Source organism: Meleagris gallopavo, chromosome 4 (genome assembly GCF_000146605.3).
Source record: "Meleagris gallopavo isolate NT-WF06-2002-E0010 breed Aviagen turkey brand Nicholas breeding stock chromosome 4, Turkey_5.1, whole genome shotgun sequence".
Lineage (NCBI taxonomy): Eukaryota > Metazoa > Chordata > Aves > Galliformes > Phasianidae > Meleagris > Meleagris gallopavo.
Genome location: NC_015014.2, coordinates 11,583,588 through 11,601,815, shown reverse-complemented (window position 1 = coordinate 11,601,815; position 18,228 = coordinate 11,583,588). Strand labels below are relative to the sequence as shown.

At 41.3% G+C, this 18,228-nt stretch overlaps 1 protein-coding gene and 1 long non-coding RNA gene across 4 annotated transcripts in view; one reads left to right on the top strand and one right to left on the bottom strand.

The window, feature by feature from the left end:
- Nucleotides 1–18,222, bottom strand: part of ARHGAP10 (Rho GTPase activating protein 10) — a 135,998-nt gene extending 117,776 nt beyond the window's left edge. For all 3 annotated transcript variants that reach the window (XM_010709544.3, XM_010709545.3, XM_019614509.2), the window contains exon 1: nt 18,009–18,222. In XM_010709544.3, the coding sequence (XP_010707846.1) occupies nt 18,009–18,162 (154 nt within the window). In that variant the 5' untranslated portion in view covers nt 18,163–18,222. The remainder of the gene's footprint in view (nt 1–18,008) is intronic.
- On the top strand, nt 10,079–17,260 carry LOC109367171. The gene is made up of 3 exons (XR_002113993.2): nt 10,079–10,845; nt 16,015–16,191; nt 17,095–17,260. It is a non-coding gene; the product is annotated as an uncharacterized LOC109367171 (long non-coding RNA).
- Nucleotides 18,223–18,228: the final 6 nt, after the last annotated feature.

Below are 18,228 nucleotides of genomic sequence, written 5' to 3'. Positions count from 1 at the left end.
ATGGTATTTGGGTAGCGCCTAAACACAGCAACTCTAAAGTCTATTGATCCAATAATCCCACCCTAATCAGTAACATTAAGTGATGAATGCCAAACCACTCCCCGTCACCATGGTTGTCAAGCAAAGTCCCTGGTAACTGGAAAAAGGGAAACTCTTGTACTCAAGAACGGGAGAAAGGAAGCCAGGGAACTTCCAGCCAGTGAGCCTCATGTCTGTGCCTGGGAAGAACATGGAGCAGATCCGCCAGGAAGAGATGTTAAGGCACATATGAGATGCAGAGGTGATCCGAGGCAGTCAGCATGGCTTCATCAAGGGCAGATTATGCCTGACCAATCTGGTAGCCTTCTACAGTGGAAAGAATCTTATGAGGTTCAACAAGGCCAAGCACAAGGTGTTGCACTTGGATCAAGGCAATCCCAAATACTTGAACAGACTGGGAGAATTCCTTGAGAGCAGCCCTGTGGAGAAGGACTTGGAGGTGTGAGCTTGCAGCCCAGAAGGCTATCTATCTCCTGGGCTGCACTAAAGGAGGGGTGGCCAGCAGAGAGAAGGAGGTGATTGTCCCCCTCTATTCTGCCCTTGTGAGGCTCCATCTGGAGTACTGCTTCCAAGTCTGGGGTCCCCAGTACAGGAGGGATGTGGAGATATTGGAGCAGGTCCAAAGGAGGGCTACAAAGACGATCAGAGGACTGGAGGATCTCTTCCATGAAAATAGGTTGAGGAAGTTGGGTATGTTTACCTTGGAGAAGAGAAGGCTCTGGGAAAACCTCATTGTGGCCTTGCACTACATGAAAGCAGCTTACAAACAGGAGAGAGACCGACTTTTGGCATGATTTGATAGTGGTAAGACAAGGGGGGATGGCTTTAAACCAAAAGAGGGAAGATTTAGGTTAGATGTTAGGAAGAAATTTTTTACTCGGAGAGTAGTGAGGCACTGGAATAGGTTGTCTAGAGGAGGTATGCATACCCCAACTCTGAAGGTGTTCAAGGCCAGGTTGGATGGGATCTTGAGCAGCTTGATCCAGTAGTGGTTGGCAACTCTGTTTGTGGCAAGGGGTTGGAACGAGGTGATCTTCAAGGTCCCCTCTGATCTAGGCTATTTTATGATTCTATGATTCTATGAATGCAAACAGATTATTAAAAAATACATTTTTCAGAAAAATAAAAAAAAAGACACCACTGACTGAACTGAGACACTATTTTGTGTATGACATAAAGCATATTGGTGTATGACACCAACAGCATTTTTTTCAAGAAAGCCTGCTTATTAGAAACATTGAGCTGGTAATTTGAGCATAATAGCACATTCAACCAAAATATCAGAAATGGCTGATCAACACTTCTGTTTCTACCTCTTTTTCTGCTACTTCCCCCATGCCCAAATGCAATTCACAGCTAAACACAGGACCAAGATGTGAACAGTCACTTCAGGGCTTGTGTGAATTCTGCAACCATGGGAGAATATTGTTCAGGAAACCCAGCACCCAAAGAGGAAGCAACTCATCATGTACATTATTTTAAAAGTCATGAAAGCAAAACAACGCAGCAGTATTCAAGAAAAACAGGATTCAAATATGAAGCATGTCTAACTAGCTGTTCAAGGCATGTCTTGAACCCACTGTGAGAAACACACAAAGGAGTATGCCGATATCATAATTCATAGCAGCTCAGAAGTTGGGAAAAGCCAGGCATGTCAGTGTCCTGAATGCACACAGCAGGGCTGAGCCTCCTGCTTGGACATGGTCTCATCACAGCCTTGGGCTACGTATAATCCCCACATCTAACTGGTACTCAAACCTTACACATGACAAGGGCCTCAGCATACACCTAGATGCAAGCTAGCTCTCCAGCTTCCATCTGCCTGGCACTGTGAGCATCAAGCACTTAAGACAGCTGCGGCTATGCATGAGCTTGGAAGAAGCAAGGAGCAGTAATTTTGTGCTAAGGTACGGGTCTGAGAAAAAAACACAGACAGCAACTGTCTTTCTACCAGTACTCAAGTATTGTGGCATATATAGTATTTAAAAGTAGAAATAAATACATTCAATTAGGAAAGCTGACTTGCACACAGAATGAAAGTACAAGACTTGAGATTTCTTTATATTTCAGCCCAGGCACAGACTTGGACAAGCTGCTCACCCTGTGCCCCAGGCCCCAGTCATTACAAGGGCAGGCATTTCCACCTTGAGAGGGTCAGCAGCAGTAAAAGTATCACTGGGCAAGAGGCTCAGCTGTTCACCTAAGTCTCACTCCCAACGCGTTTGTTACAGGTAGGTACCCATCACCTTAAACAGCCGGTTCTTGCAACAATGGGTAGAACTTCCAATGCTTATATTTTACACAGAGTAACAGCTAATCTTTCAGAAGAAAAAAAAAGTTAAAAAAAGAAAGAAAAAAGACACACAAAACCACAACTAAATCTTTGAAAATGATCTATATTAAAAAACCAGAACTTTCAGGACTGAGGGATCTATCTTTTCAGGCAATCAGTCTACTTTTGGCTTTTGGTATAATCCCAAAGGCAATGTGAACACAGAACCGTAGCAAGTACTTAATCATATCTTCCATTATAAGAATAAGATAGCCACTATAAATCTTAACCACGATGACTCAAAAAAGCAAGCTCACAGAAGCAGCATCTTCAGCTACATATAGAAGAATTAGTACCCTCATCACTACTCATCTTTTCTCTCATTTTAAATGTCAAATGAACCAAACATAATATAACCACATATTAATGCAAGCATCTTAATGTGTAATTTCATTTTCTTTCCTGGATGACTTCCATACTGATATTTTTCCAGATTTGTCTTAGAATGTTCTTTTCAATACTGCAACAGAAGGAAAATGGATAATGATAAAACTACCATCACTTCTACATAGTGTTAGACAAATGCACTAAGTTGTATGATACTGGAAACAGTCTGGGGGATTATTTATTACTCAGATCACCACATTTATTTGACCTAGATCACGAGCAACGAAGCAGATGCTTAGTCCTCCAGCTGCCACATTCTTCGTCATGCTATGAAGGCATCAAGTAACATTCACATAGTGTAAGTATGTGAGACAGAATTTATTACAAACTTCTAGGAGTAAGCACTTAAGGGAACAATTTCTGTAATGTCAGACTCAAAAAACCTGGAAATGGCCTAATTTATTCATAACTGCACTTAAATTTCCTCTAGCATTTTCTAAGTATTAGCCTTTAAGTAGAAAAGAAGCCACTGACAAAGTTTCTACTCTTGCAGTCAATACTGTGCCACTGGTACACTACAACCACTTTGACAGTAAACCACACATGAATCTTGTACAAATGATGGTTATTCCCTTTTACAATATTGATATGAATCAACTAACTGGAGGGAGAGAAATGCCACAAGGCATCAGGCAGCACACTTCCCTATCCATTCTGCTCATCCTCCTCATAGCGCACAGATTCATAATTAACTGGCAAAAACAGATGGCATTATAACACTTTCCAGGATATCTAGGAAGCAACCTTGGGGGAAATAGGCAAGTGATGCTTCTAAAAATAATATTCTAATGTTTTTATATAACAGTTTCCCAAGAATCGTTTCTTCAAATTTGCACCTAGTATTTATGCATTAATGAGAAACTGCCTTTCCCCGAGAAATCAGACTTAGACTTGGGGGGAAAGGAGAAAAAAGAAAGGCAAACTACCACAAAAATCAGGGTGAAACAAACAAAGAAGATAAAAGGAAAAACAAAAGGATTAGCAATGCGCCAGGGAAAAAATAAAAAAAATCACAGTTCCCATTACTGTGATGCAGCTAAATTCTACGCTGTGATGCAGCCAAACAGACCAAATGGAATAAGATGCAAACATTAGTTCCAGTTTATCTTCTATTTATTTGAAACAGCAACGGGTGTGATGACTCAATAAACCAGAATTAACACTTTCTCAACTAACCCACTATAGGCTGGAGCAGAGGAACCTCTGACTGCTCATAGCACAGGCCTGCACCAAAGCAGTCTGTCAGTAGATTTGTATAACAGAGATTCAGGCATGTGAGATCCAAGTTAACTGTTAAAAATTGCTTTAGAGAGCTGCAAACCAAGCTTCCATTTTGGCATTCTTTGTGCTTTCAAAGAGGTTTCAGTTGTAGACATTTGGGTTCTCCTTATGTCCAAGGCACGAAAGAGTTTAAGAAAATCGGAAATACAAAAGAGAAGTAGGAAGCTGCACGTAGCACAAGTCACAAGCTCACCACATCTTTTTCTAATTTGTGTTTTCTCTTTCTGAGGTTTTATTTGAGTTCAGCACTTTATAATCCATTCCCTAACTCCAAGCAAAATTCTTGCAAGCAGAATTGTTTTCTGAACTTGTGTGATTCCTGCTAGCCACAGGAATGTGAAATTCAGAAAAATGCCAAAGAGGGTTCCTTTTCACTCTTCCTTTGAATCGTAAACTTCTTGTTTTGAGCTAAAAGCAAAAAGAATCCACGGCCACACAAATTAAGAAGTGAGGAGTCATACAGACAACTGAGCAAATGGCTCAGCCTGAGAGCAAGTACAGCTGTTTCTGACCGTATCCACTTATACTTTTTTGCAATAATGCATGAAGAGTTTTCCTCTGTTAGTGAGTAATTAAAACAAAGGAAGTTTTACAGCTAGAAAGCAAGAATGCTAAGATCTTTTAAAGGAAAGGAGAAAGACTATTTTCTTCAGACTGCATCATGTCCCTAACTTCCCAACATCTCTCTCAGGAACTTGTTTATAATATGAATAATGACCATCTGAATTTCCTTAAAGCAGCTCTCTTTCATTTATTAACAAGCTGAGTGTACTTTTCTTTCTTACTATCAATATGAAAACTTTGATATACAGTGACACAGGAAGGCAATCAGGGAACAAAAAATAGCCCTTGCATTTTTTCTTAAACTTTAAAGCCAACATTTACACATTCTGTATTCCTTCTGCAGAAATGACACCAGTGAAAATCTCAGGTAGACAGAGGATTTGCTTTCTACTGCAACAGGAAATTATTTTGGTCACAATATCTGCAGTTTCACCTATTGAGCACATGAATATTTCTGCACACATACGCTTTAGTTGCTTCCTCCTCCCAAATAAATTGCTTCCCTTGCCATTGCATAAAGCAAAAGCAACACCTAATATACTGCATCTAAGTGTCCCTTCCACCACTATAATCCATTAAGAAGAAGTGGTGGAGGAAACACCAAAGGCAACTGGTAAAACGGGGATACACAGTTTGGTCTTGCTGTGCCTGATGATTGACAGTATAGACACCTCCTGTGATTCTTAGATTCTCAACATCAGCCTGTTTGGTAGATGGGCAGGCAGTCAAATGATAGTTCTCTCTCATTTTCAGATGAGGAACACATATTACAGGTGAATGTATAAATAACCATTTGGAACAGAACCACCATAATCTTTTACTTCAGCATTGAAAAATCCAAGTATGTACAAAACATTTTAACGTGGTTGTTATGCAATACCCCTTTCCCTAAAACAACCCAGTCAACCCAACACAAACACATTCACTGCTGACAATCCATGAGTTGGCCACATGACCATCCTGCCCGTATTTCAGGTATTAGCTATGTCAGAACTAATTAGCAAAGACCACTTGACACAGTCTTTCACGTTATCCAAAACACACAGAGCACACACTGAATAACAAATCTCACCCAACTCATTGTGGTTTTGCTGACAGTTTTTCCTCCATAAATTAGTCTACATAATCTGCGGCCGGTAAGCTGCTCAGAGAACCATCAGGAAACCACTGCACCACAAGGTACAATAAATACCGCCTGTGACATTTACAATCAAATGGATAACATTCTCTTCTTAACTGGCAATAGCTACAAAAATGATACTTGTACCAATCATGAAGGCCCTTGTTGGTTTGAGAAAGTGCGTTTCAGGCTATCCTGTCATCAACTTAAAATCCTGTAACTCAATTAATAACCCTGCTTAAGAAAGGATGCCGTACCAAAGAAGTTTTTCTGATAAGTAAATTTTAATTCCCTTCATTCCTCACCACAGATGAGAAGTACCCAGACGTGACTATACAATATATAAGCTCATACACAAATACCACTGGGAGACCATAGAATCACAACATCAACATTACTCATACTACCCTGCTTTTCCAACACCCATCCAAAATGTTTACAAACATCCATCCAAAACGCTTAAACCTTTAGGCAATGTTTCGAGCATTAAAGAGTGCAGGAAAAGTGATTCAAAGGGAGGCATATTAGCATGTCTGACTAAGCAGGCATCCTACACAGTGAATATACGATGTAGCCTCATACGTGCAAGACAGAAAAGCACAACATACTTTTCCCAGAGAACTCTAAATAAAAGGTCTGCTATAATTTATACTCCAATTTTTTCTCACTTCAGCAAGCAGGAAGTAGAGATTATACAAACAGTTGTTTGAATAAAAATGACAGCTACATCTCCTGGAAGATGCAGAGCAGACAGGCAAAGCAAACGTTCTCACAGGACAGAGAAGCACAAACGCTGAGAAGTGCAGCTCCGGAATCTGCAGTGATATACAGTGTTGCATCCCAAGTTTAAGAGCACAACCGACTTGGGACAGCTGATGTACCAGTAGCATGGAAATACTAAAATTCAAAGGTATGCAGCATGAAAGTTCTAGTTCGTTCCTTTATATAAAACTTTAAACAAAGTGCAGTCTAGACAGAGTAAGGCAAACTACTCACATACCATTGGCTATGGAAAGGAAAAGCATTCAGGTGTTTTATTTCTCAGATCAGGTTGCATGAAACCTACTACCTGAAAAAACACATCCCCTAGCAAGCTCAGTTCAGAGACCAAATTCCAAAGCAGGCATTTGCAAATAGTAATCACTGCATAAGCAGTTCTTGGTCTGAAGCCAGCTCAGAGCATAATTATCTTCTCTGTATTAAAAAAATAAGGCAACTGATATTACTAATACTGAATTATTTAAAAATACAAAGCAATGTGCCTATTGGTAGCTCACAATGCAGATGACGGCTGACTGTTGTCCATGAAAACCCCAACACATTTCTGATTTTCATCTTCTTTCCCAGTGGCATAAACAGAAGCCACAAGGGTTTTACACACGATTTATAACCTTCACTCTTAGTAAACTAAGTTTCAGGCTACTTTAATTTAAGACACTTATCTATAATTACTCAGTGTAAACCAACACAGACCAAGACTTAGATTTCAGTTCAGTGGGAGCCGCTTATTTCACGTTAAAGCAAGACAGATCAGGATTCACTTGCAGGATTTTCAGATGGTTTTTGTTATTAGTTACCACTGTCAAGACACAAAAAGAGAAGAATCTGAAAGTTCAGCCAATTACTTCTAGGGCTGAGTAGCAGCCAGCAGAAATAGTTTTTGCTGGGTTCAGCGAAGGTTTGCCAAATGATGTTAGCATGGGCAGGGAAAATTGCCTTTCTTGGCTTCTATCTGCTGAAGGTTGCATTCACCAAATTGGGATTAAGGATGGATCCAGAAGAACAATCGGGGGCTAAATTTAGGAGTCCTCTTAGCAGCAACCATCTGCTAGGACAGAGGCTAAGTTGGTATGGCTACCAAGATAGGAAAAAAGAGGAAAGCGAGCCCAAACTGGCACTGAACATGAAAGCATGTAGCTGGCTACCTGTGCTGCCATCACAGATACAAGCAAGGTGCAGCAGTGCGGCAGGCCCACCCCAGGGGACTGCAGCCAGTATTAACGTGCGTGCAGGGGAGAGCAGCAACCTGGGACAGAAAGGACCATAGGGCACAAGGTTTGGATAAGTCAAAATTAACCTGCTGAGACTCAACAAGCATCTGAAAATTAATGCCAGTTCAGAGTTAGTTCTGGAACTGAGCAGTAGATTTGGGATCCATATCAAGCCAGAACAAATGCAAACGCTGCTGATTCTGACAGTCACCAAGCTAAACACAATCTCGAGTTTTTGCTTGCTATTCCAGAAAGCACAATGAATCAAGTAGAGGTGATCATCACCTTGCCTGAACATTCAATATGACTGTGTGCTAAAATCAAGCATTTACAGTTTGGCACACCTCCTTTTAATCTGTGAGTGCCTGTACCAAAACATTTCTGATCATCATGTGGGAACTGAATTGGTAGCCTGAAATTTCAGACACGGTGACTGTACTGTGCATGGAATGGCAATCTGTTTTAGTAAGCAGAATTTTTATTCAAATGCCCTGCTTATAAGGTTAAATGCCTGGGCCTCCTAATTACTAACTCCAACTCCAATAAAGACTTGATGTGCAGTCTTATCTAACAACTTGGTCTCTCATCTCACTCATTCGTAAACAGAACTTCCAGCCCAACATACTTTGCAGGATGTTGAAATAGTAGCATCTAAAATGCTGTACACACTTATGTAGGCTAAGGGATTTGTTTGTTTATTTAAGGTTAATTTCATACTTGCTCATTTTAAATTGTACATATTTTGCATGACAAAAGAAACAACGTTACAAATAAACACAGGAAAACGCTAGCAAGAATTTCAAACAGGTTGTGATTCGGCTGATCCTAAGCAAACAATAATTTTCCCAGTGACATTTCCTACACACAGCTCCTTCTACTGTTTTGTTTTGTGTTGTTTTTTCATTTTATTTTTGTGGATATCCCATGTCTGACACCACCAAGTTTTCAACTCCCTATACCATAAAGTACAACAAGAGTGTTCCTGTATGCCTTAATCCAAAGAGGAGCAATAGTCCAGAAGTTATCAAAATTTATGAAGTAACTGACAGAAAACAAGACCAACAGATTTAAGCAAAGAATGTGTGAGGGAAACAAAACAATGCTGAAATTCACTCAGTAGCACTCACTAAATGAGAACTATCACATCAATGTGGTAACACTCTATAAAACATGCATGGAAACAGATGAGAGTTATCCAAGAGTGCTGAGGGAACTGGTGAAGGTGGTAGCCAAGCTGCTTTCCATCATCTATCAGAGTTCCTGGTCAATGGGAGAGGTCCCAGAAGACTGAAGACTTGCCAATGGGACTCCCATCTACATAAAGAGGATCTGGGGAACTACAGCCTGACCTCGGTGCCAGGGAAGGTTATGGAGCAAATTGTCTTGGGAGAGATCACACAGCACGTGTGGGACAAGCGGAGGATCAGGTCTACCCAGTATGGATTCGCGAAGGGCAGGTTCTGCATGACCAACCTGACCTCCTTCTACGATCAGTGACCTGTCTGAGGGAAAGGCTGTTGATGTAGTCTGCCTAAACTTCAGCAAAACCTTCAACACTGTCTTCTACAGTATTCTCCTGCAGAAGCTGGCGGCCCGTGGCTCAGACAGGAACACTTCTTGGCTGGGTAAAGAACTGGCTGGAGGTCCGGGCCCCGAGAGTGGTGGTGAATGGAGCTAAATCCAGCTGATGACCAGTCACAAGAGGTGCTATCCAGAGGTCGGAACTGGAGCCTGTCCTCTTCAATATCTTTATTGATGAACTGGATGAGGGCATTGAGTGCACCCTCAGTAAATTTGCAGATGACACCAAGCTGGCTGGAAGTGTCAATCTGCCTGGGGATAGCGAGGCCCTACAGAGGGATCTGGAAAGGCTGCATCACTGGGCTGAAGCCAAGAGGATGAGATTCAACAAGACAAGTGCTGGGTCCTGCGCTTTGGCCACAGAAATCCCAACAACGCTACAGGCTTGGGGCAGAGTGGCTGGAAGACGGTGTAGAGGAAACAGACTTGGGGATATTAGTCATTGCTTGGCTGAACATGAGCCAGCAGTGTGCCGAGGTGGCCAAGAAGGTCGATGGCATCCTGGCTTGTATCAGAAATAGTGTTGCTAGCAGAAGCAGGGAACTCAGCACTGCTGAGGCCAAAGCTCAGGTACTGTGTTCAATTTTGGGCCCCTCACTGCAAGACATACATCGAGGCCCTGGTGCATGTCCAGAGAAGGGCAACGAAGCTTGCAAGGGGTCTGGCGTATAGGCCTTATGAGAAGCAGCTGAGGGAGCTGGGATTGTTCAGTCTGGAGAAGGGAAGGCTCAAGAATGACCTTATTGCTTTCTACAGCTCCGTGAAGGAGTTTGTAGTGAGCTGGGAATCGTCCTCTTCTCTCATGTAACTAGTGATAGGACTAGAGGGAACACTAGTCCTCAAGTTGCACTAGGGGAGCAAGTAGTAAGAACTGCTGGTGACAGGGGATGGTTGGAATGGATGATCTTGTAGGTCTTTTCCAACTTTGGTGATTCTATGATTCTACGAAAATAGTAAAAAAAGAAATTTTCATGCTCGACTGGCTACTTCACTGCTCCCCAAGACGACTGCCTTCCCACTCAGGTACAACCCCTACAGTACTTCATGGGAAGAGCACAAATGGTGTTGTTTGACACAGACATGTTTTGTAACGAACTTTGGCCAAGGGACAGAGGAGTGCTTGCAGACTCTTTTTAGCATTACATTCTTCTACTTCCATTACTAGTAGTAAAAGAAGCTATGAAAGAGGCAAGTTGTTTAATGTCTTTTGTCAAAAGGGCTGAATGTGTTATAACATTGCAACAGCTAGTCAAGAGGTGACACGGAAATTTAAAACTACTCTAAGCATAGAGATAAAAAAAAAAAAGGCATAACAAAAGAATAGTAATATCATCATATCTAGCAGAAATGCTAAGTTACAGCTTGAACCAGTGATTGAACACCTGGTGGGAAGGCAGGGCCAACCCAGGGGAGCTCAGGTGCATGCAATGTTCCTGAGTAAGCAGAGGGGGTGGAGCCAGATCCAGTCCTTCCCAGACCTCATTTAAGAGTTGGCAGTGGAGGTAAAGGTGGCTTGCTGGAGATTTCTACCTTCCTGTAGGCTTCTAAAGGTAAGCAGCTGTTTTCCTTCATTTCTGTATCCCTAGCTATTATGTTTGGGCTTGTCCTCATTTGCTGTAGACAAAGATTTTGACACCCTGCTATTATCACGGTACTTTTCATCATGTTACAGAGTTACAATACACAGCAAAAGCTTTTAAAGAGCAGGCTGAAGTTTTTTTGTTTTTTTTTTTTTACAGAAAAAAGACAAAAGACAACCAAGCAGTTGAACTGACAACGCTTTAGGAAAAGTTATTCAGCTTGTAAATGAGCTTGTTAATTAGAATAGGTCTCTTCTACAAATAGTATGCAATCTGGTATTTTAACAGGAAAGCAACACTGACAACATCAATTATACTACCTTGTTCTCAAAGCACTGACATGTTCCAAACTTGTATTTCAAAAAGTTTTTTCTCTAGTCCCTGGTGACCTGGCAAGCTGCTTCCTTCTCCTGTTTGCAAGCTGATGCTTTTTCTCTATTGTCTTTTAAAAAAAATTTTTTTGTTCCATTGTACCTGTTGTATTGCATTATTTTTAATGTTTTTAAAGCATGCAAGTTCTTATACCAGCTGGCAAAGCCACAGATTACGACAAACAACAATGACATAATCTCTCTCTGCTTTGAGATTTGATACATTATAGTCCCTTTCTTTTTTTAAAGCTGAAATGTTACAGGCTTCAATCACTCCACGTACTCATTTGCCACTTCTGAGCCCTAATTTAGCCTAATGGGGAAAGGGAGAAATATCACTGTTAAAAAGCTCTTACTAGCAACAGACTGACTGAGAGCACCACACCACAAGCTCTACAACCTGCTCCAAGGCCAAGCTCTGATACACAGCTCTGCTCAGTTTTGTTCTGCTTACTTAAGCCTTCTTGCCAAATTAAACAGAACATTATTTTCTCTCTTCAAGGACACAGAGTCCCGAGCAACAGGTGAACATACAAAAGCTAAAGAGAATTAAGGGGTACTGTAACAATCAGGTCAGCTGAGAGAGTAGAGTCAAAACCCCTTGACCTACCTAATGATCTGATAACCTCTATCTGCCCAATCCTGTAAGATAGAGAGCTGCAAGGAACAACAGTAAATTTAATCAAAGATGCAGGCAGTAGTAATACCACAGAAGTTTAACAAGACAATGATTTTCCATCTCTGCAATACTATTCTTCCCTGCCTCTGCTTCTTTCCCATAGATGACAACCTGAGGATCAGAAACTTTTTATCTAGTCTGGGCTTGTTATGGTCACATTGCTTTTGAGTGTCTGGCTACTTTCTCTCAATTTCTGCTCATGAAAGGTGAGCAAATACACAAGAGGCAAAAGATGACTCGGGAGAAAACAAAAAACAGTAGAAGGCATTCACAGAAGAACAAGACAGTGGTGAGAAGCTCAATCCATAGCTGCAAGTAGGTATGGGGGAAGAAAAAACATGGAGCATTCATTTTTGTCTGCCAGAAGTTATGGAAAATACCTGTCTAGAAAAATGAGAATGGCATAAACTCAATCACACTTTGAATTCAGTTCCAATATCCTCTTTGCTGAAGGGATGCTTTTCCAGGCACTTTGGCTACCCCTAGCATGTAGCGTAGGGTGTTTTACTTGCAGCACCTGCAGCTGTTTTCTCACCCAGCACAGTCACACATAGCACAACCTTCATGGAGCTGCTGGGATAGAGAACCCATGCCAACCTCTGTTCTCACACTGTGAAGTATCATGGTTCTGTCTTATGCTGTCAGAAAAGATGGGTTTGGCTTAGCAACAGGGTAGATTTTTAGGTGCCAACCAAAGCTGACCTATGTTAAGTGTCTCTGAACAGTAGTTTCTTCAACTATTCTGTTGATAATTTGCCTGTGCCAATCTGATTGGATATTTTATATTCACTCAAGATTTCAGGAAAGCATTCAATTGCTCAAAATATCTTGATTCCTTGCCTCAGTAAAAAGTTCACAAGAATGATCAACACAATGTGTGATAGCATGTCCATAACAGCAGACATAAGAAAAATACCATGTCTGACCTGGGAACTCAGAGAAGTAGCATTAGAGACTCTCTAAACCTCAGATGCATTCATAAGACAGAATCCCTTCAGTCATGAACAACCTATTGCATCTCTTAACATTGATAAAATTCTTGTATTTTATGAAATGTTTGAGTTCACTAGCACAGTGCTGTACTTCAAATAGAGTGGAAGGAAAAACAGTGGAACATGTGCGAGACAAAGAAAGTAAAGGAGTTTTAGTAATGCAAGCTAAAAAGATGATTCAAGATGACAAACTGGCATCCTCCACAGAATGAGCTTGACACTTTTTATAGCTACTGACACAGTACCAAATGACTTACTTTGGGTGGAGCTAAATGCAATGTTCTACTTAGAGTTTTGTTTGGGGGGGGTTCTTTTTCTTTTTTCTTCAAGAAAGTTTTTCCCTAATCCTTCACACAAAACCAATTTTAAAAGCAAGGAAAAAAAGCAATCAGGTACTATGTTAGTTGCTCAGGCCCTAACGCTCTAGCACTACCTCAGCCATGATTTTTATCCAAATCTGCCCTAATGAAGTATTTTTCAAATTTATTTCACAGGCTGTTAATTTAAGAGCATTTACTCGCTTACTGTTATCACGTATAAAGCACGCTTCATAATGAAATATGCGTCATTTCTGAGGTACAAATAGAAAACTAACATGGCATGGAAACACAAGGCGTGGAAATTAATTCATACCTCCCACTGAATTCAAGGTGGAGAATGCAAAGACAGACACAGCTCGTCACTGAAGATTTAGGAAACTTTGTACACAAGTTCTACTAAGACCCTTTTGCTGTATTCCCCACTCTTAGCCTTTGATAAATGACTTCAGTTTTTAGTCAATCTTCGGGTACTTACAGATTTCTAGTGAATGTCCATTTCTTTAAAAGAAGCTATTAATGAGCCTTACATTAATGGTTTTTACCTTACTTCTTTGAAGTGCACTGGAGTGCCAAAAGAACGATGTTACTGTTGCAGAAAATTCCTAAGAATTAGAGAGCTGGCATCCATAATGCACTCAGCTAAGTGGTTTCAGAAATGCAGATTATACTTTAGAAAGCTTTAAAGTATATATATATTTAGTGCTTAGGGAAAAAAAGCATTGTAATTCAAGTGATCTAAGTAGCTGTCATGCTGCGTTATGATGCAGATTACAACAGCCTCTCCTGTAATGTAAATTATGTCCATCCTCAAACCAAAAATCTCTCCAAGACCAGCATCTGAAAGTTCAACCAAAACTATGTACTAAAAGAACATGCAAAAAGAAAACAATGTTTTGTGAACATAGTCATCAAATGGGGCCCAGGGTTTGGATTGTAAATTTTTCTCCAGTCAACTTTGTCAAAAGACTTAGCCTATTCCATTAGGTCAAGGATGGGATTGGGAATGGCTTCATTCCCGCTGCCAGCAACATTTCCACTCTGCTTATCTTCTGTACAGAAAGCTTTTAAAAAACTAGGGACTAATAACTGAGAATATCTCAGTGGAAAAAGAATCCCCCCCTTTTTTTCTTATGAAATATTCCCTAGAGCAAGCCAGCATTCTTCAGTAACAGCTGCTAGTGACTCTTTGTATTCCGAAAAACTCTTTCTACAGTTAAAAGGAAGTTGTTTATAGTTCAGCTTTCTGTCAAGTGTACAAGCAATAACTTTTCTTTAAAAAACATGAAAAAAAATAGCGATAAGAAAAACAGTCACTAGAATTCTGAGTATGTTCAGCTGCCTGCAGAGACTAGCACTAAACTAGTGAGGATGACTGCTTTCTTTCTCTGTCGCACCAAACAGAACAGCCAACAAGTTAGAAAAAACATAATCTCAAGGTACAGTAGGATCCATCCCGCTCTCTGTCAAAACAGGTGCATAGCAACATGAATGAGAGATGAATGAAAACTGGGCAGTCAGGCAAGTTCCCAGGCTGCTCTGGATTCTAGTGCGAGTGATTGGAGTACTTGAATCCTGTAGTGTCCTTCTGGTAGCAGCTCTAGATCGTCCTGACGTTATAAAAGGCTTTATAAGACATTTCAGGTGAGGCTGAGAGCTCACGGGTGGCCTCATCCCTACACAATTTTGTCTGGGCTTCCCCTGAACTGGCATTGCCTAAGAATCATGACTTGAAAGACCCCTGGGAACACATCTCTATTTTCCAAGCTTCTCTCCTTCCTCTTATTAGCCTTTCATAAAATTGACACAGTTGAACCCATGCTGAGTTCTCCTCTGATTTGAGCTTACAACCAGGAAGAGTGAGGCCAGGCTTGTAGGCACGGGAAATGACTGTGGGCACACACAGGCATCTTTCCCAGGGCCCTCCTATGACTCTTTCTACTCTAACCTAAGAGGGGAATTCCATCATATATAAAGAGGCAGCTCCTGATGCATCCTTACAGAAAAGAGAGAGCTCCAGAAAAATCTTCAAATCTCATGGTTGTGTTAAGAGCTAGACAAGCCAAGAGTTAGAAAGCAATTATGTAGCATTTATCCAGCACATTCTGCAGCTTCCAATAATTTGCATCACAGATTTTAAGAACTCAGAACCAAAGTTCTTATTTTATTTCAGAATAAGTGTTCTCTGATCAGGCACCTTTCAATACAGTTTCTTTCAACAGAAGAATTGCTAACTCCATCCAGAAGTTTTTTTTTTTTAATTATTTTGATCCTCACTTGTTTGACTGAACTGGAATCCCCTGAGATATATTATGCTTTTATTCTGAAAGGCTTGTGTGTACACTGCTTGTGCTTACTGATCACTGGAAAAGTAGTTTTTCTGTGCACCCTTTAACTGCTATTTAACTGTTATAAGAAATGGAAGAGACATCAATTGTTTACTCATTCTTCCAGTATTTAGTTTGAACTTGGCAATTCAAACCATGATACAGGAAACAAGGCAGCTATGAGCTTGTCTTGTTTATCTTTCTATCAGATTCTTGAAAGACTTAATGCTGCAAAGATACACTTGATATGTGCTTCATACTGAAGACTGGAAGCTCACCAAATAAAGAACACAGATGATACAAACTTTTATTTTTCTACCTAAAGCAGTGTAGTCCTGTACTGACAAAACCAATTCTTGTAAGTTTATGTGGAATATGTGCTTCCTTACAACCATAGAGACAAACAGGAAGGTCATAAAGAGAGGATGTGTAGTGCTGTTATTTTTGTCCCAGGAGGTACCAACAATGTCTATGGTCAGAGGGAGCGGTGGCAGTCTCTGCTTATCTTGCAAGATGTAACCCAGAGTGAGCAGCACCAAAGCCATTGGCAGTACTGACTGTCAGACAGGAAGTGTGATGTACTCAGTCACTGAAGTTACTCAAACCTGAAGAATCCTCACAACGTTTCTGGTAAGCTGCTGCTTTACAAGTGAAATAGGGAAAGCATGTTCTGAATAAAACTAAGAGAAGGAAATGCAGGTGCTCTCTATGCAGTCAGTTCATTTCACACAAACTTCAGAAGGCTGGGCTAATACATTCTGTATATTACAGCCCAATCAGGTAAGTTTATTATGTTACCTTCTGGTAATTAATATGCTTCAAAAGACTAAACTTTTTAAAATAAATCATACTCGACTGTTGCCTAAGATGCAGTCTTAAGCTCTTGAAATGCCCTACTTTATTTTCACGTTCTCTATATCTTAGCAAGCCAGACTTCGTTTAGAAAACATAGTTAATGTACAATGGGTATATCCAGACCACTTCTTGAGCCTGTTTTTCAGAGCAAATATTTATCTCGTTTGGTTTCCTGACAATGAAAGAATCAGGCTCCTCAGCGTAGCTAGATGCCAATGCTTTCTTCTGAAAGCACAAAGGAGAACCAACACACAAACCACCAGCATTTTAACTGGTTCAGTTTGTCTTCAGGATCCACTGAACACCTGAGACTGCATTACCAGCAGGAGAGGAAGATGACCCAGTTTCAAACCTGTCAAACAAGGCTTTCTAATAGGGGAGACCTAATGAAATGCATAAGAAAGCTTAGCATACAAAGCTAAGTCCCCCCTGCACAGGGCACCGCACTGCTGTTGTCGGTACAGAACTGGGCAGGAGTCAGGGGATTCAGAAGTTAGAGCTTTCCCTTGTGTATGTGAAACTGAGGGTGTGGGGCACTTCCCGGACACTCTGAGGAGTATAAGCAAAGAAGAATGATTCCCTTACCTTTCTTGGTCAAGTTTAGTTTTTGTTTTTTACTTTGTACTGCATGTTAAGAAGCATGGATTCTTACACGTTTGAATGACATTCAAATGGCAGGTTAAAAGCCATCCTTAAGGAACACCTGATCTGCAAGAACTGAACATTAACTGGACAGCATACAGAAGTTACAAAGAACTGAAACACGATATTTTCTACCTTTTTGCCTGAGCGCATCAAACAGAGAAAGACAGAGAAGGAAATTCCTTTATTTGCATCTGACAGGTTACCTCAGTTTTTAGGACCTCAATCGTATCCAGACAGCTGCGCTGCCCCACCACCACTGACCTAATAATCCTTCACAGCTTACTTTAAGGAAACATCGTGGAAGTTGTGGTTCTCTGCTTTCATATGTTTTCTGTGACATCGGAGATGCAGCACACTTTTGAGAACGCAGTGTCACACTGCTTTGTTAGTTGTTCATTTGAATAATGGCTACAGTCAATCATCCTTGTAGACATTTAAAAGAAAACTACGGCGCTATATCTGAAGTTAAATGGAAGAAATTACGTTACCACTGGACTACAGTAAGAACATGCATTAACGTGTGCACCAAACCACAGCACAGCTACTACTTATACATAGTGTACACTAATATATAAAATACATAAACACATTCAAGAAGGACAAAATGAAAAAAATCGTCACGTTTCCAGAGGCCAAGCACAGAGCTGGTAGCAGCGCCGTCCCCACAGAACCATAAGCCTTGTGATTCCAGAGCAAGCTGAAAGCTGTAACTAAAGCGTCGTTTCAGCAGCTTCCCCACCGACACCAGACGCACACGTGACACCTTTTCTTTATTTTCAGAGGCAATTCTCAAGCCGCTCGGCTCGGCAACGCACCGGTACAACGCCAAGGCAATCCTCCCGGCAGATTAACACCTTAGCTCACTCCGGGCCCGCTCCGACAAAGACATAAACCAGGGCCCGGCCAAGACAGCTCGGCGCCGGCGTTCCCCCGCCCTCTTGACTCACTTTTGGTGGCGGCGATCAGGTTTTTCCCATCCTTGAGCAAATCCTTGATAAACTTATTGGTCTTCTCCAGCTCAGCCTCGTGGGCTCGCACCCTCTCCCTGAACCAGGGGCTGTCCAAGTAGCAGTCGCTGAACTCCAGAGGCTGCAGCCCCATGGCTGCGCTCCACCTCGCCCTTTCCTCGCAGCGACCACCGCAGTGATCAGCGCGCACCCCGCGCCC